The sequence below is a fragment of the Phlebotomus papatasi genome, chromosome 3, assembly GCF_024763615.1.
Source record: "Phlebotomus papatasi isolate M1 chromosome 3, Ppap_2.1, whole genome shotgun sequence".
Lineage (NCBI taxonomy): Eukaryota > Metazoa > Arthropoda > Insecta > Diptera > Psychodidae > Phlebotomus > Phlebotomus papatasi.
In genome coordinates, this window is record NC_077224.1 from 62,644,771 (window position 1) to 62,668,975 (window position 24,205).

Genomic DNA, 24,205 nt, shown 5'->3' on the forward strand with positions numbered 1-24,205 from the left:
ATACGTCGAAATTTATTATATTTTCTGATACTCTAGAAAATCTACAAAATTTCCATAATATATAGGGTAGAAAATATATTTTTTTCTGAACGTCCAACATACTTCACATACGGTACCAGTGACTATGTAAGTGACTTTCTCATTGAATGAAATGTAATATGTATTAAAAATGACATAAAATTTCCATATAAGGTAGAAGCTAGGAAGCAAAAATTGCTTTTGAGACACGTTCCAATTTATTCGCAAAGAGTTTAAAGGGCACACCACCGAAAACTTGGTTCCTTCACCTTTTTTTTGCCTACCTTCTTCGCCCATACATTAGCATTAATATCGATTTCCCTATTTGCCATAGGGAAAGGAGCCTTCCATGGCGCGAAAAAGAAACTTATTCACATTTATTCATCCACGGACACTGAAACTTTAGCTCCTACTGCACCTCTATATACTTCTCCATACTTATATATTTCTTCCTTATCTCAGTGTCGCTATCAGAACGAAATATTTTTCAAGTGGTTCGCATTTTCAACCCCACAAACAGTGTATGGATGTTTTTTTCTGCTCAACGAATTCAGAAGAGGAGTGGTAGGTGGTGAAACTAAAAAGGAAGTTCAAAAAGAAAAATCCATAGATAGAACGTATTTTCTTGGTTAGAACCAAGAACGTCATTTATAATATTCTGGAAAAGTAAAAATTTGTCATTTCTAGCATTTTAAATTCAATGTACGAAACTATAGGGAAAACTTTCCTTTGCCAATGGTTCAGTGTTCAATAACATTGACAAATTTTGCACAAATATTCAATTTTCTTTAAAGTTGAAAATGAGATTGAAAAGATTGATGCAATGTTGTACTGAACTTAATGGATGTATTGTTTTTGCAAAAAGAGATGGCAAAACATCCCAGCTATGCGGAATGCTCGAACTTACGAGACAGAGTTCTCCGTGAATTAGTTTTTCGCTTGATCTTTTGGTGCTTATTGATCTCCTAGAGATCAATTTGCTTCATAAATCACAAAAGCATCTCAAAATAAAAAAACAAATGATAAAGAAGTTGTCATTTTAGAATGTTTTGGCATGAGTTATGCCCAGCGCACAATAAGTTTTGTTTGTAAACATGTTTTCAAAATTTTCTATAGGAGTGAGCGAGATGACTAGATCTAGATCTCACTCACTCTCATTGAAATATCAGAAGCATGTTTACTAAACAAAAGTTATTGTGCGTTGGGCATTACAAGTATATGTACAAACAAAAAATGTAAACACGAGAAAGGTAAGTCATTCTCGGATATTATTAACCGACTCACTACTGACTCCAAGATTAGTTAAACTTTGAGTTTAGAAAATACAAGATGGGGATTTCTTAGGTCATACACTGAGAGAAATCCGAAAAAGTTAAAATAACATTCTGGAAATGTTAATTTTACCCTGCAGTATTGATCCTAAATCGACGTAAATATTACCCTTTTTAGGTGTATTGGGGGTTAAAGTTAACCTTTTTCATGTTAATTTTACCCTTAAAAAGGTGTAAAATTAACATTAAAAAATTTTAATATACTTTTACACCTAAAAAGTGTTAAAGTTATGAGGAAAAAAAGTTAATCGCACCCTCTTTTTTTTCTCAGTGTATGCTTGGACAAAATGTTCACTTGGAGCAGCTTTAAAACATATCCAAAAATAAAAGAAATAGTAGAAACCGTTTTCGAGAAAACTAAAAAGCACGATTTTAGAGAAGATGGAGGTGGTGTAGAAAAAAGAAAACGTCTAAAAATATGCTTTTTTATTGGGGGTCACCGAAGACCGTAAGTTGATATCTCTTATCGTTTAAGCTATGACGGTTACAAGTTAAAAAAAATGTCGATAACATAATTGCTCTCTCTCTTTGAGTTCGAGCAATAAAATTCGTTTTCTACTGACTAAATTTAATCTTTTATGTCTTCGGCTCACCTTTTAGATCAGGAAAATTTCATGAAGTCGAAATTCGAATCCCTTTTTTTCTCATATGCTTTGCATAAGTCTATCTCATTTTCTCACACTCCTCTTCTTTTTTTAAACATAACACCAAATTCAATTTAGCTCAATCAAATTTGGCATGCGAAAGAATGAGATAGTCATGTGCAAAACATGTGAGAACAAAAGGGATGCGAATTTCGACTTCGTGAAATTTTCCTGATCTAAAAGGTGTGCCGGAGCCTTTATGGCTTCGACACACCTTTTAGATCGGTCAAATTTCATGAAATCAAAATTCGAGTTCTTTTTCAAGAGATTTGCATAAGGATGTCTCACTGTTTCAGTCTCCAAATTGTACTGAACTAAATTAAATTTGGTGTGATGTTCAAAAAAAGAAGAAGAGTATAAAGGAATAGGATAGACATATGCTAAAATTATAAGAAAGAAAGGAATGTGAATTTAGATTTTAGGAAATTTTCCTAATCTAACAGGTGTGCCGGACCCATTATTGACCACATTTATAATTAAAAATTCCAAATATAATTCAAAATGAACAAAATAATTCAATTAAATTGGTTATGATGATCAAAAGAAGAAGAGTTCGAAAGAGAACGCTTCATAACGAAAGGGATGTGAGTTTTGATTTCATGAAATTTTCTTGATCTAAATTGCTCCTATGTCGGAGCTATATTACTGCCCAATTTTAATTTTTTGCTGGAGAAATTTAAATGCAAAAACCTAATTAGCAATTATGATGCTCCAACACCTTTTCAATTGACTTTAATTCAATTAATATAAATTTTTCCTATTCCTCTTTCAATTACTAATCAGATTATAGTTATCTCTTCTTAAAATTGAAATTTAGTTTAAATTTAAATTTTCAATTCTTAGAAAGAGACAAGCTTATATAATTCCTGTTTGAATAAGCAAAATGAAAAATTTAAATTAGTTGAATTTCACTAAATTGAAAAGGTGTGGAAGCACCATTAGTGTTAATTAGTTCTTTTTGCCATTTAAATATAATACCTGCAACTCCCTAATGTATCTGTTAGAATGAGAATGAATATTTTTGTGAGCAATTTTGCCAACAAATCATTAAAAGTCCTAATCATCTCAAGTTCTAAGTCAATGTAATATTTATTGATACAAATTGAAAGTTGTTTTGTTTTTTTCTTTTTCAAAAACGTTCTTTGGAACCTTAAAACCTAGATTTACATCAAAACTAGAATTATTCTTAATGCATTTAAAATTGAGTAAAAATATAGATATTGCTTTGTGTGCAATATGGGAAACCCAATCTCTTTTTCCTTCGAAATTCTTCCAAGAATTTTTCTACATCATCACATTTGATGTCACATCGGTCTTTATTTATTTTGGAAATTTACTACTTTTAAAAATAGAAAAATAACAAAATATATAAATTTATAAAATACAAGAAATGTCCGATAATGTAAACTGTCCGAAAATTGCCACAGCTAGTGTCACTTTATAGACTCTGCAAATTTAATCTGACCATGTTGATTAGCTCCTCCTCTTTCAATCTTTATGAAAACTTGTACTTCCTAATAATATATCGGATAGGGATATGAGAATCGATTAGTTTAGTAAGAATTTTCCTTTACTGTATCAGACTAAAAGTCATTATTTTGATGAAAATACATTAAAGTCCACATTGAATGAAATTTCAAAAAATGTTGTATGTGAATGGAAAAACCCACATGTCCCTTGTGAGTAATTTCGGTGATTGAAGACTTCGTCAAAAAAAAAGTATGGAAATCAATCCCTTGTAGAATACAACGCTTCACTGTTATTTATGTGTATCTTATTTTGGTGATTACTTTTACCCCAGCTGTGAGTTGCTTTTCATGTAGGAGCATCCGAGACACGATGGTGGTTCCTTTTTTTGCCAAACACAAGGATGAAACGCATCGTCACTCTAATACTTTGGTGTATTAATGGATAAGCAACAGGACTCATGGGATGTCAGGAAAAGGGATGAATTATAGGCGGCAGAGTTTTTTTTATTACTCAAAGTATCATCTTCAGTGAATGTTTGTGTCTGTACGTGAAAGTGAGCTTTTCGAGATAATAAAAGCTCGGACAAATAGGTCGGGGTATGAGGAAAAAAGGTGCTTGGTTAACAAAATTGACAAGTTGGGAAAGTTTGACACTAAAATCCACACAAAATTGCCAAATTCTCTGGCCAGGGCTTCCGGACAGGAATTTTTATACGCAAAAAATATTTACTAGAGTACTGCTCACACATTTATCTTCCATGTGTATAAAATCGCCACACAATGAACCAAGGAGAAAGTGCAAAGAAATGAGGATAAAATTGCGAAAGATCCTTCTTCTTTTCTCATCTTGCTATCCCAGGAGAGTATTTTTGAGGAAAGTTTTCATACCATAAAAGAATGCTCAATATTAAGAGATATACAATGAGAAAGTTTATTTTCTCCTCGATAATATTTCACTTTCACAAGACACTCTTATTTACAACTTCTATAGGGAATTTCTCATCTCCTTGCAAGCTAACTTATAAATCGTGGTGAATTTATCACACATATTCCAATTTTAACAAACAACTTTAAATTACCTCAATTTTTTCTATTTATTTTAAATACCAGAATTTGTAGTATAGAGGTCATTTAATGTAAAATTTGAAGCGAAATTATTTTATCACTAATTTTTGTTAAACCGACAAAAACTGTTTTATTTATATTTTAATTCGGCGCTGAATATGTTATTTAAGGGCCTTGACAGACTTGAGGTTTAGCCGAGAGATGGCTTAGCGTAATTATATTAGAAATAATGGTCAAACTACATTTCCATCAATTTTCACTAAGTCGTCTCTCGGCTTAAATCGTAAGTGTGTCTAGGGCATAAGACTAGAAATTTATTTAAAAATTTATGTTGCCAAAATAAACTTTTACAATTAAATTTTGCGATATATGGTATGCAATTGCTGTATCTGATATATTAAACACATATCAGCAATATTTTGGTATTTTCTCAATGACCGTTATCATTTTTCTGAAACCTGTATAGTTTTTAGAAATGTATTGTTTATTACTATTATTAAGAAAAATGGAGAAAATAGAGAATACCCCATTGAATTGTGATATTGGAATCATGCTTGAGGTAGTTTATTAGAATCGAATAAGTAATTCTGTCCTTTGTTTACTCTCTTAGCCCACCAATATTAACTTATTACTCTCAAATATTTACGTCAGAACTCACCAAAAAATAACGTCTATCTTTTTGACATTGTTTGGAGCCTTAAGAGACTAAGACCGTCTTCAAACTAGAGGTTTAGCTCAGTCCCAGCGGATCTCAAAATCGTAAACAGCAACCGATTTTATTGATTTTTCAGAATCTAATAGGTCTTTTGCTCTAAATAATCTAATCCTCAGTCAAAATTGTCCAAAAAAAAATCTTGAATGATAATAAATTAGAGAAGTTAAGCCATTAACCTTAGGTCTACCCGTAGGGGAAAGTACTCTCCCTTCGAACGTTCATGCCTTCGAATAACATGAATTTTCTTTTAGTTTTCCTAAGAGACTTACAGATTTCTATTAAATTTTAGTCGGCTTATCACCAATTGTTCATCAACAAAAGAAATTCACATTATTCGAAGGCAAGAATGTTCGAAGGGAGAGCACTTTCCCCTATAACGTGATTTTTGTAATTGGATCTACGTTAGAATTACGTAAATTTTTGTAGGTTCCAAGTTTCCAAACTACCAAGTTCATTGGTGTGTCACTACCTACATTTTCCTACGTAAGAATTCCATGCTGTATTTAAATAAATGTTCCTGATCATCTGAATCATCTATAAAAATGTTTAAACCTTATGTAGAATATTTTCCTCAGACAACGGCAAAGTAGCGATAGTGTCGTTACTCTCCTCACCGTTAACAACCCTTTCTACTGCAATCTCTAAGTTGCTTTCCGGACCTGCTTCAGAGTGGGTGGTATGACACCCTGGCGCCATTTGTGGTGGCATCAGTGCGTCTTGGGAAAGCCTAGAGTGCGGATACTAAGCTTCCTATTCCCGAAAAACAGGGCCACCACCTTTTAAGTGTTAGTGTTAGTAGTCCGGAAGGCTACTTTTAGTATTCATTTTAATATTTAAGAAGATTTCAATAATTTTATAAAATAAAAATAAGTTTTATTAAATAAAAAAAAGGTTATTTTCTGCCTTCTTTTTTTAAGTAAAGAAAGAAAATTATTTTTAAATCGTCATATGAAAATGGGATTATAAGAGAACTCTAAGTCACTTTCTCTAACACCCCAAATAGACTCAGGCTAATCTTCGAGAATATTTAGCCTGTAAAATTTGGCACTAAAGGTTTTCTTAAACTATTACACACTCCTCTTGTTCAGTAATAACCTTCCCGATTTGAGAGCTCTCTCCGGTAGAGGTTTTTTCTTTACCGATTCGAAGGTATATCAGATAGAACTTGCCTAAAAACCCGTTGGCAGTTCGAACGTTTAAACCGACGAGTTACACAAAAATGAGCAAGTTCCTAAAAAGGATATCTCTTTGAGTGAAAGTGCGATTAAGACGTCCTGCCATCCTGAATTTCCACAAAACTACACAAAAATTCACTTTTTGCAGCAAACTTTGCACACTGTTGTTGACATTGTTGACGATTGAAGTGTCAAGAATATCGAAATTCGAAATGGCAGAACAATCAGCGCTAAAGCGGCGAGTACGTGAACATTGCACTTTAGGCTTCCGGCAGATTTTCGAATAGGTTTTGGTTTGGCTTTGGAGTGGCTTTGTCTCTTCGAAAGGTTATTACTGAACGAAGCCACTGAGGACTTAGGCTCATCGATTTTAAAGGTTCTTTCATAAATTTTCTCTACCAAATCATCTACTAATCATCTACCAAATCATCTCTCAATGAAAGTTTTGTGAAATATATAAGTCAAACCTGTTAGATAATGCATAAAATCTCTCTCTGCCAAGTTTTAAGAATAATAATTGATGATATAAAAGGATCTAATTCTATTCTACTCTTAGCAATTCTTCTTCAAAGTTGAATATTGTATTTTTTTAAAAAATAGTTTTATAAAATATTTGTGAGTGATAAATTATAACGTCTGGTTTAACTGTGGAAAATCGAGCATATAAATTTATTTGCAAATGGAATATGGGAATTTTCTATTCGCCATAGAGTTATTTCGTTATAGGGGAATAAGAAAAAATCTTGAGCTACTGCTGTGAGTTTTATACAATAAAATTGAAAAATATGTGCGATTTTTCACTTAAGAGATATTTTATTCGCAATTTTCTCCACACACACACACATCAAATTCACATTTCTGACCGGGGCCACAGATGAAAAAGACCTGGCACAAATAACACATATTTTGGCACATTGAGGTTCTCTCACAGAGTAAAATATCAAATATGAACCTTTCCATGTTATGTCAAATAATAAAATATTTCCCTCAATTTATGGTGTTTCTCTTTTTTCCATTTTTCTCTACTAGGTCACAGGTGTTGTTGGCAGAGCCGAAACTCTATCATCAGTCTTCTTTCTGGCTGCATTTCTCAGCTACGCCAAGGCGACAGAACAGAAAAAATCTACTGGTGAGTACTGGCAATTGTATACAATATCGCATATCGATGAACCAAACTTCCCCCTTTGACCTCACGATCAACCTCACATTCATTTCGCACATTTACACCATTAATCAGGGAAGTGAATTCAATGGTGGAACTTCATTTAATGCACTTCCCTTAACTGAAAGTCAATTGTATAAGGGTTTTGGTCTAACAACTCTCTGTAAATAGAATATTTATGGATCTTCTGTATGAAAATCTTTCAGCAGATCCATTAATCTGGAGATCTCTTATTCTAAAGAAAATATATTATACTCAGTATACTAATTTTGCTATTTTGCTCGAACTTTGAAGATGAAGCAATTTGCAAAATTCAGATTCTGGATCAAGTTTTAAGCAGGTTTTTTCCAATATCAGTTTGTGTTGTCTGTGAGACCATTTTTACAATTTTGGAATACCTCCAAATACCTCCTAATTTTGTAGTTATCAGCCCCTATGTCATACTACGTTAGAATAGCTTAATTCAAAATCTGATTAAAATGAGACTTTTTTTTATTAAAACTTATCAATATAAATGAATTTTCAATTTATCTGGAGTGCAAAGAATCAAAATTAAATCAAAGAATGAGATTCTATTTATGTCACATTCTTATTATTTGATTTTTTGTACTTTTAATGAATCGAAAACAATAAATCGAATCGTTTATAGAATTGTAGGAAACACTACGTACCAAATGTATGAAAACGAGACAGTAAGATTAACACCGTACCTTGTGTTACGGCCAAATACTCTCAGGCTGATCTTAGACAAAATTGAACCCATAAAATTTAGCAATAAATAATCAGTACAAAATATTATATAATGAAAGCTTAAGATCATGGTTTAGAACTTCTTTGCACAAATTTCCTTTACCAGATTCATTATCGCCGAATTTTACGGGCTAATATTCTTATGTAGTAGCCTGAGTCTATTTTGGACTTTACCAGGGATAGAAATATTTGAATTAGAATATTATAGGGTAACGTGTGGTATTTCTGGACAAGATATTTTTTGGGACATAAAAGCGTTAAATACGCGTGAATTGTGAGTGTCACATTCCACTTTTACTGCCGGAACTCCACGGAGATAGCAGTATATAGGGTAAGTGTGCCAAATTTCGGCATAGTTGCATGCAAGCGTCAAAGTCTTAAGTTTCAAATGTAATATTTTAAATACAAATTGATTTTTTTACTCTTTCTTTTGCAAGAGTGTTGCTTGGAACCCTGTAAAGAGTTTACCGTCTTTATTTACTCTAAAATCATTCTTAATACATTTTAAAATGAAAAAAAAATATAGACATAGCTTTGGTACTATATTTCGGCCACCTTCATTCTCATTGTACCTTGCCCTTCGGGAATTCTTCCAATACCTTTTTCACGTCATCTCGTTTGTCGAAGCTACATTTTTGGTTATTCTTTTGCATTCTATAATCTCTAGAGTACGTAAAATCTAAAAAAAAAGGTGGACGAAATTGTAGGCTGGCCGGAATTTGGCACACTTACCCTAATAATCCCTCGATTTTTTCACCCCCAAAATTTCCACGTTCCGCTTCCACCCCCCGGAGACCACTTTTCTGTCTGTCCGTCTGTCCGTCCGGCTGTCGCCAGCTCTAGAGGCCACACGGTGAAAGATAGCGACTTGGGACCTAAGGGGGACCCCCCATAAGTCGACCCAAGGATCGTTAACATGCCTCTCATTTTCCCCCCACCCCTCCCCTTAACCTTTAAAAACCATGTTTTTTTGGGAATGGATATGTTTTAGAGATTGCCCAGGCGGACATTTCGTCCTTATACGAAAATACCGTTGAATCATTCCTAATAACGGTTTTTCAAAGCGAATGGGGTCATGTTTGGGGTCGTTGGAAAGGTCTTGGAATTTCCGACAAAACTGAACCGATTCCAATCGGTTCTGAACCGGTAATGAGCCGGTTCATAGCCGATAACTAAATTTTATCTGAAAATCGATACTTTTAAAACAATTTTCGAGGATCTTTTGAATGATATATGAATCGGTTTAAATCGGTTGAAAACCCGTAAATGGTAAATGACGCGAAAGTACTTCTGAGGTATAGAGAATATAAGTCACGAGTTCGAGCATTTCGCAAAGCCTGGGACGCTTTGCCACCCCTTTTACAAAACCTTCATTGTGATCAATTTAGCAGATGTCAACACAAACAGTGCTTAGTTTTTTTTTTTTATTTAAGCCACTTTTCGGGTGAAATTTAAACAAAATTATAATGAAAGAGTGAAGTTTAGATCTTTTACTTAAACGTAAATAATCGAACTTAGTGAAATTTATTTTCATAATAGCGACTTTTGTCTGTTCCAAAATACTCAATTGTCCCGAAATATACCATTCTTACTTCTTTACATTCATTCTGGAAAATTCATTCTGGAAATTCATTCTGGATAGAATAAGGAATATAAATATTTGTATCAACAAAGAAAAAAATAATTTGAGAAGTCGTTAAGCTGTTTGAAACTTGAAAGTGCTAAAAAGTGTCCCGAAATACCACACATTACCCTATGCTACTAATGTTCTATTGATCATCTAACAGTTGAAAACTGAATTTTCAACCACAAACCCAGAACCTCTCTAACTCTTCTGAATTATTCATCATCCATTAAATTTCCGATTTTAGCTGTTTAAAACTTTGCTCTAATTGATTTCAATTGCCATAAAATTAAAAATTTAGGAAAAAGAGAAAATTTAAAATTCTTCCATGTCACGGAATCTACTTTGTATAGTATTACCTATAAGATACATTGTATATATGTTCTTAAGTTTAATAATTAATTTTGAGCATACCCCTCTCCTTGTAAGTAATCACTGCGCAGGCAGTGACAATAGCTTAATTTAGCATATAAAGCAATTGTCAGAATTAGACGTCCAAATAGTTACCTATATAGAATTTGTAATTAAATAAAAGCCTGTCTATATGTGAAACTGATAAGTAAATACCTGATTAAACTGTCTGAATCTCATGTAACTAACCTAATTGGGAAATTTAATTTGTTTTGACATTTTTGGACTAGACACATGGAAAAGGATTTAGATGAGGTAACCATGGTGAAGTTGGAGTGTGGGGTTTATGTGGGAAAAAGTTCACATAAGGATATCTATATATGATCATCTATGTCCACACTTGGTACAAGTGTTGTAACTCTAAAGAGGTAGTTTTCCTCATTTGAGTGACATTCACGTAATTGCTAGTGAATTCTGTAACGAGAGTTTTCCAGAAAACGACAGAGTATTGCAAAGTGAAAAGAACACCTCAATGTTTGAAATTTAAAGTTGGTCAATTGCATAGAAACTCAAGTGGTAGTGCACTACAGAATTCCCATGAATGTTGCGGGAGTGCAAGAGAGAATATATAGTAACTATGGGTAGATAAAAAAAATACCAATGGCCAAGTCCGAAAACTTACTCGTTGCAAAGTGTCCTAAATCCCAAATGTATGTGTGTGGAAGGATATTGGAAAGGCGGCAAAATACCATCTTTATATGAACATTCTGTATATTCAGTAAAAGTTCTTAAGGATGCTGACTGTGCGACCATGGTATTAGGAATCAAAGTGGAAAAGAAAGTTAGCTTTGTGGCTTCATGGGTGATTTCTATATATATATTGCTTCAGACAGAAAAAGTCATCCCAGACAAACTGAAAGCGTCACACAAAATCGGCTTTCGGGCTTTGAACATATTATCTTGTCCGTTGTTCCTTGTCCAACAAGACACTTCTTCACACACACTTTCCAAAATTCCTCCACTTCAGAACTTCTTCAGACAACTTTTTTTCCCCACAAAAGAAACATTCGGTACTTATCCTTTAAGCAAGTGGAAACAAATTGTATCAATACGTAAACTTTTCTCTAATATTGAGCAATTTACTATCAATAACACTGACCAAGAGCCAACTTCACAAATTATTTTAACGCTCCTTCTAAAGTTGGTGAACCTGTCGTATATCATAGGAAAAGTCTTGTAGTTGCAGGTGTCTAAAGGTAGACTTAGCACTACCTTACCTTTGAATACAAATTATACAGACACCATTTATGTTTTCTTGCAACAATGTGTATTTTCTGGTGCAGGAACATAATGCAATTTGGCAATTCTCTTCAACTTACCCAGAAAATGGCTCACGGATTCACTCTGCAAGTCTCAATTCAATTTGCAAATTTATTTGATTGCCCCCACAAAATATTCGAGTGGAAAATATTCACCCTCTATGCAAATCCCTTCTTCATTGTCCTACATCATCCCTAAATTCATAGATTATTTCCAATTGAGGGAGTTGTTCTTCAGATCAATTCCAATAACTGCTGATTGAACCCAATTTCAGGCACAAAACTCCCTGTATTGCTTTAACAGCATTTTTGATAAGGGATTATGACTGAAATTCATATTTGAAGATTTGGAAATTAAATGCATTAAAGGGATAGGGCTTATTCGGAATTAAGCATATTTTCAATATTTTTTTTTAAAGAAACATCCAGTCTTACAGTCAAAGGTTCTTCATAGATTTGGCTTAATTTCAACTTCTGAAGGCAAAGCATCCCAGCTTTGCGGAATGCTCGAACTTACGAGATAGACCTTTCCGAGATTATTTTTCCGCATGATCTTTTGGTGCTTACTTGTCTACTAGATATCAAATTGATTCATAAATCACAAAAGCATTTTAAAATCAAAAATTGGTAATAAGAAATGATCATTTTAGAATGTTCCGGTATGAGTCACAAGCATATGGACAAATAAAAAATGCAAACAGGAGAAATATAAGTCATTCACGGATATTCAACCGATTCAATTGATTTCAAGACCAGTTAAACTTTAACTTTCGAATTCGAAAATTAAAGATGGCGATTTTTTTTAAGGTCATAGGTATGTTTGAACGAAATGTTCGCCTAGACCACCTCTAAAGCATATTAAAAAATAAAAAATCATAGAAGCTGTTTTCGAAAAAAACCAAAAAATATGATTTTAGAGGGGATGGAGTGGAGTGGAGGAAATAAAAATCATAGCAATGTTCCTAAGGTCGACTTATGGGGGGTCCTTTAAAGATCCGAAATTCGTATCTCTTACGGTTTCGCCTCTAGATGGGTAACAAGTTTACGGGCAGGAAAAAAGAATATTTAAGAATAAAGATTGGTCATTTACTTAACCGATTCATTACTGATGAGGACTATTGCAGCCGGGTTCAGAATTTCAATACCTTTCCAAAAAATCCAAATTTAACCAAATCGGTTGAAAAATGGGCCCTACAAAGTGGTTGATATTTGATCTTCAATAGAATGGTGAATTTTTCAGTCATATATTTAGACGAAATGTTAGCCTGGACTACCTCTAAAGCATATCGGAAAATCATTGAAGAAACTAGAAATCAATTTTGAGAAAATCAAAAAAAAAAGGAAAAAAACGTATGGGAAGAGGGGTCATCGAAGACCGGAAGTAGATATCTTTTACCGTTTAAGCTCCAGGATGGTGACATGTTGAAGAAAAAGACGATTATATAACTGCTCCCTCTTTGAGTTCGAGCAGTAATACAGAAAATATTAAAAATAAATTAGAAAGAAAATGTCCAACATTAAATTGTTCTATAACAGTGCTAGTAAAATAACCTATTAAAAATATAAAGTAAATCTATAAAAAATCCAAAAAATAACGAGTTAAGGGATTAATTGCAATATTTCGATCACTACAAAACAGAAAATTACTAGTATTTCAATCTTAAAGTTGTTTTTAAGGCTTAATGTCTTTAAGCATCGGTTTATTTCTGATCTTTCAATAAAACGTCCTTATATACGATTAAACGATTCGTACTATATATATTTATGTCCTATTTCAAGAGGCATATAAAAAAGGTTTAATGTACCAGAATATATTTGATTTTCTTAAATGACTTATGTTCTATGCTGCACAAACTGATCATGTCGTTGAGTTTCTTCCAGTATGTTGAAGTGTGATGTTGGAAAATATAAATAAGTCATTACATATGAAAAAGATGTAACATGAGAGTTTGGGGAAGATGAGGCTATAAAATAAAAATGAACATCAGTTTTCAGGATTCCATTCATGTGAAAGTGTGTTTCTGCTTCAATAATTTACTGTATACCCGAATTACGAGGACGATGATGATGTGATCTTAAAAAATCAATGAAGTGGACAAAATACACACAGAACATATACTTGGGGGACAGGCACTTGAGATATATAGCACAGCGGTCATATTCTCTCTCAGTCTCTGGTCATATTCTTCCAGGTTGACAGTGCAGAACAACTCATCCTCAATTCCGTGCTATTGTATGGACAGTCGGGTTACAATAATGCAGAGTGCGGATGATTCTAGTTCCTGCTTCTATCACCATCATCCCTTTTTAGCTGCCGTCTATTGTGCTCTTTTTATTTTATTACATATCTATCTCAGACATTGTCATCCGTTTCTGGGTCTTCAAGTTTTCTCTGCATGACAGAAAATCCTTAGTTTCTCATCATTGTCAGTTTTATCCTACCCAGCCCTAACTTCCTTCATCATGGATATTTATTATTGTATTTGTGTGCGTTCACAATGGGCTGACGACGGTGGAAAACTCAAATATCTTTCGGTTGGAAAAACAAGTTGAAATGGCCCGAAACGAAATATCCCTAGAAAACAACCCCCTTGAAAAATCAATTTCTTGTTCCTCAATCTTCCAAGCCGCACGGGAAAGCTAGAGATAAGCTTATTTCAATTCACGGGAACTGTGATTCTGTAACTGAAAATCCTGCTTGAAAATTAACTCAAAAATGTATAGTGAAATATCAGAAACTTCTAAATGGATTTGCCCATCTGAAACGGTTTCACATCCTCCTAAGCTTGTATGTATAGGAGACTAGTAGACAAGATAAGATTTTAGACAGATTTTTATCTTGTAGAAGTCACGATTTCTATTAAGGTCACAACGGCCATAATTTGAAATTTGTCAGTCTTTTTCTCTCTCGAAAACGGGACAGTCTTGGTTCGATCGAGTGAACGGGAGCATGGATCTCCGTGTTCTGGGTCTTGATGAGTGGATAAATTGGTTATAAACTTTGGTTATAAAAATAGTACATATAACTTTGTTTTAAATCTGTAATTCTGTGGCCATCGCCGTCTTAGCGTTGATAACTAACCTATTTACTCCGGAGAAAAACGGTGGAAAACTCCACTTCAGGTTGAATATGCGAGATAAGTCTCAAATGATTCTCAATCAGATCTTTTACAAGACAGATTTTTAATTTTCACAGCTTATCAAAAAGAAACAGAAAAATGCTGAGCGGGATTTTAAGCATAGAATGAACTAGAAGTAGAATAAAGTAATAATTCAAGGTGAAAAAATTACTTTGAGCACACTAACATGCATTAAAAAGATGTCCCATTTAATTTTCAGTAAAAAACCGAATCATTTTTTGTCTTTCGAAACGTTTTGTCTGTCTGTATTTTTCTGTCGAAACGATTTCGGATCAATAATGCAGGGTAAAATTAACATTTCCGGAAAGTTATTTTAACTTTTTCGGATTTCTCTCAGTGTAAGGATTTCTTTTAGCCATCCTTAAGAGCCGTTATGGTTTTTATATTACCAAAAACTGTTAGCTCAAATTCTTCACAATCCTAGCTTTTGCTGAGGCAAAACCTGCCTTAAATAATCCAAGCCTATTCGTTGTATGAATATCTCTTTCTTTTATCACTCGTACATCCCGATATGTTATCTCCAAAAAAAATCTGTTTTAAACCACCACAAAATTTACCAGAAATATATTAGAAGATTGCAATAGATTTCGGGATACCATTCGTTTCACAGCAATTTCAGACTTGTCAGGGACTCCAAGACCTTTCAAACGACGCGACGATAAATTTTGCAAAATAGATTGAAAAATACGCACTATATAGTTTTTTTTATCCCTTTGACCTTGAAAAATCGTGACTAGGAATCATTTTATACTAAAAAAAAAATATTTCGTTAAATAGTTCGTAAATGTTTGTGAATTACCACTGAGGACTTATGAAATGCTCGTTACTCGTATAACTCAATAAAAAGTTCGATAAAGTTTGTATTTTCATAAACATTATTTGTAACATAATCACTTGACGAGCTTTTTTTGTTCTTCTACAAACGTTCATACATTTTTGTTTGTCTGGCAAAACTTTACGAACAAATGACAAAATTTTACAAACATCCTTTTGTGATTACGAACATTTACGAACAAATTTTCGTAAAAGAACAAACAATGCTCTTCAAGTGATTATTGTGAGAAAAGTACATACTTTCACGAACTTTTTAGTGAGTTATATAATATTTATGAGCATTTCGTAAGTCGCCAATGAGAATTCGCCATCATTCACCATCAGTTTTACGAAATATTTTTTTCTGTGTACGGTATTTTTGTACATGGACGAAATGTTCATCTCGAGGAGATGTCCTCGACCAAGAATTTTTCAACATGTTATTAAGATCTGACGTGACATTCCGGAGACAAGTTGGGAGATTGTATTCATTTTCGGATATCATTTAGAGGATCTTAAGAATCAAAAAAAAATCAAGTATGAAATGAAGTAGGAGGGCTGACGCTGACCCCCGGTAAGCGGAAATAACACCTGTTATATACAAGGGGGAGATATTAGGGTCGGAAGTGGTGTGCAGCTGAAAATGAAGTGCTTTGAAGTCTTTGGAAGTGGAAGTGTCCGAAAATAATGTCTTCTCTGTTCAATTAAGTTAAGTGTCAGAATTAAAGAAAAGCTTACGAAAAGAAGGGTTTCTAAGTCACTCCCGAAGTGTATCATCATAAACATCTACAGTATGCATTCTGAAAGCTTAGGGGAAACTGGGGTACCACCAAACACTAATTTTTATTTCTAAACTACTTGGACTATCTCGACCATTCCTTGAGTGGACAAGCATCCCTTTAGTGCCTATAAATTCCTATAGGTCTTATCCTCTGAAGTCGAATATCTGATTAAAAAATCGCAGTGTTTGGTGGTGCCCCAGTTTCCCCTACTTGTAGTACTTTTATTTTACAATACTTAAATATATAAAGATAATTAAAGAATTTGAAAAGTGAGTGCAAATGCAAGGGCTTCTACAGAACATTTAAATATAAAGATATTGCTTCAAGCTTTTTTTCCTGTCGGTTATAACAGCTTTAAAAGATTTGATTTAAAAAAAAAAACTCTAAGAAAATGCCCTTGACACACTTACGACTTAAGCCGAGAGATTGCTTAACGTAATTATAATCAAAAAAATGATTTGACTAAATTCCCATCATCAGTTTCTCACAAACTGAGTCGTCTCTCGGCTTTAGTCGAGAAACGGATTAGTCAGAAACTGATGAAAATGTAATCTTATCATTATATTGATTATAATTTTGTTAAGCCGTCCCTTGGCTTAAGTCGTAAGGGTGTGTAGGGAGGGCACTAGGCAACCATGGGGTAATTATGATCGTATTCGAACTCCGTTTCGATTTTTCCACCATTCCAAATGGTCAGAGACAAACAGAGCAGAAATTGCAAAACTCAAGTTTAGATTCTATTCAAAATTACTTTATTGCACCCTATAGCAGTTCCCTTAACGATTATGTTCGTAATCAATGACGGTCAAAACATAATACCTTGTGGATGTAAGTTTGACCCGGTTCTATTCCAAATTCTTTACAGAGAAAAAGCATTACAGTAGCTGTGATTACAAAAAATAACAGAGGCAAACAAGACTGAAATGTATGAATAAAAATTTCTTCCGCGGAAAATCTTGAATTACCTCGACAGTTTCCTGTCTGTCGAATAAATTGCCATTTCACGAAACATAAAATGTATTGCTCTAGTAGATAGAACTTTGATTCGAACTAAGAAGTGCGTCTTTTCCTTACATTTTCACATGTCCTGTGACAGTGAAAAGAAACTCTCTGAAAGATAATATTCTCCAATTTAAAAAGACATGACGAAAATAGTTTCTTTTTTTTATTTGCTTTTTGAAACTAAAGACTTATTTGAGACTAAAGGGCCGACCTTGTTCTTGAATGGATGTCAGTTAATTTCTTAATAATAAATAGTGTTAAGCAGAAGTAGGGTATCTTTGAAATGTAGCACCTTTGAGATATGGCTTTTTTCTCCTATTATTAAATAGCACTTACAATGGCGTAATTTAAATAAAAATAATTGAATCTGAATTACTTTAACGGCGTCATCACACTTGCACATTAAAATTTTAATGTGAATCACATTAATTGTCGCTTGTGAGCGTCCAAATATGTTATTTGTGTCTTTGAGTCACTTAATATTTGGGGTTTTTCTATTTATTGATAAAGAAGTGGACTTGGCCTGCAAAAATAAGTTTAAATTTACCTGAAGCATAAATATTTTTCACATTAAAAAATTAAAGAGAAAATCGCATTAATTTTTCGCATTAATGCTATAAATAAATTTATATCAAATTTTGCGGACAAATCTACTTTTTTATCAACAAGTAGATCAAATTTTGAATATAAAATGATTCAAACACACAAATTACACATTTGGACTCTCACCAGCGACAATTAATGTGAATCGTATTAAAATTTTAATGTGCAAGTGTGATATCACAGTAAGATAAGGCTGAATTCCATTTAAAAATCGGAGACGAAACATCTATTTCAAAAGTTCCTCATTTCATTCCCTACTGAATTTTAAGAAATTGAAATGATCATAAGTCAAAATTTCTCCAAAGATCTTGACTATTTTAAAATAATAGAAATTAATCCGTGAAGCTAAAACCTCATGTCTGAATATCGCATTAGGTTCTTCCTAAATGCTTTCCTATATTAAGATAAATTCAGAGTCTATTGAGTTCATCCTGATATCCGGAGTTTTGTTTATGTGTGGAAAATATGCTAAATAATTCACAGGTCAAAATATCCCTAAACATCATGGGTTTATTCCTATATGTTCCATTTTGGATTCTACTATAAAATTTACAGTGAAAGGATAGAGGGACATCCATGTGTTTTGCCTTTCTCTAGCACCAAATTTCAATATCAATAGCTCTCACATGATGTCGACACAACTTTAAGCATATAATTTAAAATTTTGATATGTGAAATTTGAATTTTAGATATGAGTCCAAAATGTTGAATTCAGCTTTAGCGTTCATATCCATTTGACATTTATTTCCGGAAACAGGATACTTATACCACTCATAACATCCTATTTTACAAGTGTTTGTGTTTCATTAAAATTCATCTAGATTTTGTAAAAAAAGTCCATACAATGATCTTTTTGTTAAATTGAAAATTTGATCTCCCACCCTACCTCTCTCTATCACACTGAAAATAGATAAAATTGGCCCAGAGTGTAACAATTAGGGATGCCAAATCATTTGGTTAAAATCCTCGTGAAAAAGCAATTTCACATGATTGAAAACGACAGTAAATAAATCTAGTGCTGCTGATAAATTTATTGCAAGTGGCAACAGAAATTTTCATGCAACCAAGCACAAAATATATATATACAACATTTATGAATATTTTTGCTCATTATAAATTTGAAATTGCTTTCTGATGCAAAATTGAAATATCGATGCGACATTTGGTCCTGTATATCAGGATTATACTTCATTTATTGGATATTCTCTTGACTTTTGTCAAAATAATGGATATCTCGTTGTATACAATCAGAATTTGCAATTTTTAATGGTTCAATGCAGATGATGAAAAATCTCATGCTGTATTTGGAAATTTTTCTTAACTAGTTTCAAAGTGCTCTCCAACTTTTTTAAGATATCAATAAAAAAAACTTTGGTTATTTAAAGAGAGTAAAGAGAATGGAATGAACATTTCATTTGACTCGTAAAAACGTTTATAAATTTATGTCCTTTATGTCATTTTACAGGTTGTTCAATAAGATTCTTTAAATTTACTCCTCAATTCTGAGATAAATCTTTAAGCATAATGGGCCTTTCAATCTATGTATAATTTTGAAGTGTATAATTTAATTAATTGCTTAGTGTAAAATGTAACAAACATCCCTATAACAAAGCTAAAATGGAAATGTCATACTACTTTAAGAGATTTCTTTAATTTTATTTCTGGTCGGAAGGACTTTTAAACTTGCATTTACAGAAACTTTTGAGGCAAGATTGGTATACATCAAGCGCCTGGCAAGTTGTACTTTTTATATGGAGCTATTTGAAGCCAATTCCTAAATTGATCTCGGACTCAGCTCACAGTACTCCAAGGAAAAATTTATTTAAACAAAAATTTAGTATATTTATCCCTCCATACGGAAAGGTGTATCTTTTAATACGGAAAAACTTCTCACTTTTTAAATATTTAGCATAATGATCACGAGTGCAGAAAAATTCCCATACGCATTTGTATGTGGAAGTAAGAAATTGGCTTCAACTTTGAAGGCCATTCGCCGAGGACTAGGTATACATGAAGCGTGATTAGTCTTTAACTCAGAATTGAAAACCTCTTATTTTGCCAATGAAATTTAACTAAAATCTTTAAGCTTTCTTATTCCTAGAATCGCTAAGTTAATTTAAGTTAAACCGGTACACTTCATCGCGTTTTTTTCATTGGACAAAATTTTTCATCTTCTATTTCGACTTTAAATCACAAAATTGATAACCCATATTAGAAAAAAGAACTGACAGAATACAGACAAAATATAATTTTCTTTTGATTCTTTGTGAAATCAGTGAAGAAGTTGCCGTTCAACCCTGCTTCCATACGGATACAACCGGACAATATAACCACAAATTCACCCCATTGTTCTAGAGAACTCATTCATCCTGTTGATATCGTCTGTCTTTCAAACATCAATTTTCCACACTTTCACTTCCCTCTGTCTGAGGAATTGAAAGGGTTCAAAATCACCGGCAATCCGAAACATCTCCCGTACATATTATATGAAGGGTGCATGCCAATGGATGATACTACATTTCCAAACTGATGAAATGATCCGGGAAATTTCTTCGCTCTCTATATAATACGCGGCATAATAATTTTAGGTGAATTGTGTAGCAGGAGTGACGGTATGGTTTCTCCAAGCATAATCTAGGACAATATTGCACATCGATTACAGTTTTGATAAACCAAATAGTGGTAGAGTGAGATTAAATACATAGGCACATAACAAGAGCATTCCCAGTATTGCCATAGCATTTCGCAAGTGAAAATTCAGGCTGTTCCTTTTGGAAAGTCTCCATTAGAATGTACATAACTATGCCAAAAACAGATATCTTCACCATGGATAATGTGAAAATGTTTAAAGATATTCTACAAATATTCTGGAAATATAACATAGATTAATCCATTCTATATCTCTAGTCATTGTATCTTCTTCCAAAACTACTTTTCATTGCATTTGCATTGCATTGTGACAATACTATTTATTAGTTTTTTTTCTTTAGTTAGTTAATGCATCAACAATTCCATTGCCTAGCTAGTGATCCTTTTTCATGCTTAATTTTTTTAGTTTTTCTTTGAAAAACGAAAATTTTTCGACTGATATGAATACAGACAACGCTTCATTATCTGGGTGATTTTAGGGGTAAAAATGAGAAATAAAAACCTATGTAGTGAAGGGGTATTCTTTAACCCTTTAGGAACGATTTAAGCTTTTTAGCTTTAATATACCAAACATTTAAATAACGGAGCTGAAAAAGAAATACCAAATTAATTTTTCTAGGATTTCTTTAATGTTAAAGGATGAACTTTTTAAGCCTATGTTCAAAAAAAATCAAGGGATGATAGGAATTGATGACAATTCCCGCCTTTACGTGATTTTTCCTGCCATATTTAGCATAGCACCTGATGAAAAGGACATCCATCCTCGGAACGTCGTCGTACATAATACAGTAGAGTCCCGCTATAGGCCATCGCTCTATAGTCCACAATTTATCGACCGTTGATTTCAAAGGACTGATTTTAAATTTTTTAAGATGTTTTTTTAGTACGCGACATGAAATGTTGTCATAATTATATTAATATTTTTGGCAAACTTTATTGAGTAGTTCTGATAATTGTGAACCAGAATAAAGAGAGCGAGGACAAGTACCACAATCGCAAAGAAAGTCGAAGCCGTCGAGCAATTTCAATACTAAAAGTCGTTGATCATTTTAAAAAAATGACATGGACTATAGTGTGATCCAAGTGTCAAATCTGGAACCAAATATGGACTATAGCGAGATTCTGCTGTAAAGAAAATCAAGAACTATTCAGTGTTGCCGTCCATCTCCTTTTACATTCCATCGGACCTAAAGTCTCCTACAACACCAGTTAGCATCAATAACCGTAGATAGTTCATTTCGAAGAACTTAATATAAGGGTAGCATTTTCAATTCTTTATTTTTCTTTGAGGAATCATAGGGGAAAGTGCCCATGCTCTGAACAGTTCCAAGCTTCATAATGACTAATTTTTTTCCTATATGTTTCTGAATAAATGTGACTTCGCAATATATTTTAAAAACAGGACACCTTCTCCTAGTTTTTAAAATATGGGTGCGATGAGTCATTTTATTTAAAAACACAGGAAAAATTTGGCCATTATAAAATTAATATTCCCATTTGGGCCTACAATTTTGACTCTAAATCAGAGGTGTGCAAGAACCGTTGAAACCGAATTAACGTCAAAAAAATTTTGTTTTGGTAGCTTTTTGACCATTGACGTACGTGTTTCATTTGACGTTAATTCGGTTTCAACAGTTCTTGCACGCCTCTGCTCTAAATATTGTAATAGGACTGTTGAGTCTAGATATGTTGGAGAAAAGCCCATCCTGACGAAGGAGAAGAAAGTCCTTCTAAAGCACAATCACTGTTCAGTTGGGTTTGGTGACTCTAATGGGCACTATAATTGCCAACTTTAAGGAACAGCGCTAGCGGCCCTAGCCTCCAACGATATATCGAATGGAGAGCGCCCGATGAATTACCTCGAAGGCGTTTACGAATTGGTTTTTCAGCCGATGATGTGAGAAATCTCGATTCGTGGCTCTCCGGAAATTGGCAGGAAATGGGAAGCTCTATTCCAGGAGATCAGCGAGGAAGGGCACTTCAGCATATTATGGTGCGGGACTTGTACCACTCGCTTTACAATATTAAACTTAAACCTTTAAGCGTGCTTTATTTCAAAATTGACGGTAAAAATTCTCACCAAAAATATTTAAAAGTAAGGTTCGTTTTGAAGCTAGTGGTATGATCCACATAGCTATTGAAAAAAAAATATATTGTACTATTTTGTACATATTACTAGTGATTTCAACAACGGTTAACCGGTTCCCAATAACCGTTTAACCGCCCTGTGTTGGAGACGGTTTCAAAACCGGTCTTTATAGATGAAACCGGTTTAAAACCGTCTCTTTACAAAAATTTTAAAATTTCTCTTAAGTTTAAGTTTATTTCTTGAAAATCAAGATACACTGCAAAATATTTCCTTGACTTTAGAAAGGAACCTGAAGTGCCATATGATTCTAAGAGTAATTTGTAGTTTAGTAGTATATTAATAATATATGACATGAGGGACAGTAGTAATGGATTTCCTGTACGTTTCTTCCACTCTTGAAAAGAATTATTTGCTTCCAAAATACTACATACTATCCTATCCTTCAATTTCCAGATCGGAGTTATTTCGAATGGCAGCAGTGAAACACTGACCGATTTAAAATGATTTTTTGAAAAATAAAAGCAAAGCATACATGAATTTGTAAATTCTGTTTTTCTTTTATTTTCCAAAATATCTAATTTTAAATCAAAACAACGAATTCATAAAAGCCAAGTAATGAATTGACAAGTATCAGTTTTATCCTCCATTATCCGAATATCAAAAAGTAGTAGCGGGAGTGGACTACATTGGAATGTGGGGCAGTTTTGACATAGAGATTTTTCATCTATGTTTAAATAAAATTGAGCCTTATCATGATATAATTTAACAGCACAAACAAATCGAGGAGCTAAATTACATTATGATATGGCTCAGTTCCATTAAAAGGAGAAAAATCCAAATGCCAAAGCTGCCCCACATTCAAAGTTACCCCACGTCCCCCTATGGTACTTGAAAGGAGATGCACCTCATTTTAAAACATAAGGAGTTCTTATAAATGTTACAAATACTGTTCCACCTAAACAAACCAACAAATATTCCTCACGCGTATTCCGCGATTTATCAAAATACTCATATGCTTGGAATATAGATTTCTCTGCTTATGAAATCGCCTTCAAGCATTTTAATATCACAACAAAGTGCTTGAGAGTAGCAATAACCCCTTTAGAAATTAGAACACCACTGAATAATTATGGTAAAGTCTTAGAGCAGTAGAGTGTTTGGCTTGCTTTTAACGACCTCTTAATTTTCACTGGCTCCAATTAATTAGAAATCGCGTATAATTTTTCATGCACCCCAAACCCTCTCCTTCCCCTAACCAACCTTGCAGATGGTGGTAAGTCATTGGTGAGGTGGATTTTGAGGGAGAAAGAACAACTTTTACCGCGTGATTTTCCCCAATTCGATGAGAGAAATGAATTGAGTACTTCCTACGTTTTCTCCTGTGTATTTTCAACATAGAATTTAATGAATGATCTCCGTTAGGGAAACCTCTCAGGACACGACGTAATTTAATTTTGCCGCAATTATTTTTGATTGTATGAGCAATGTATTATATGACTGTAGA

At 33.4% G+C, this 24,205-nt stretch overlaps 1 protein-coding gene across 1 annotated transcript in view; it reads left to right on the top strand.

Moving 5' to 3' along the window:
• The window catches only part of LOC129807130 (protein O-mannosyl-transferase Tmtc3), a 325,993-nt gene that overhangs the window by 189,527 nt on the left and 112,261 nt on the right, over window positions 1-24,205 (top strand). Inside the window, exon 4 of the mRNA XM_055856176.1 lies at window positions 7,447-7,546. Coding sequence (XP_055712151.1) covers window positions 7,447-7,546 — 100 coding nt within the window. The remainder of the gene's footprint in view (window positions 1-7,446; window positions 7,547-24,205) is intronic.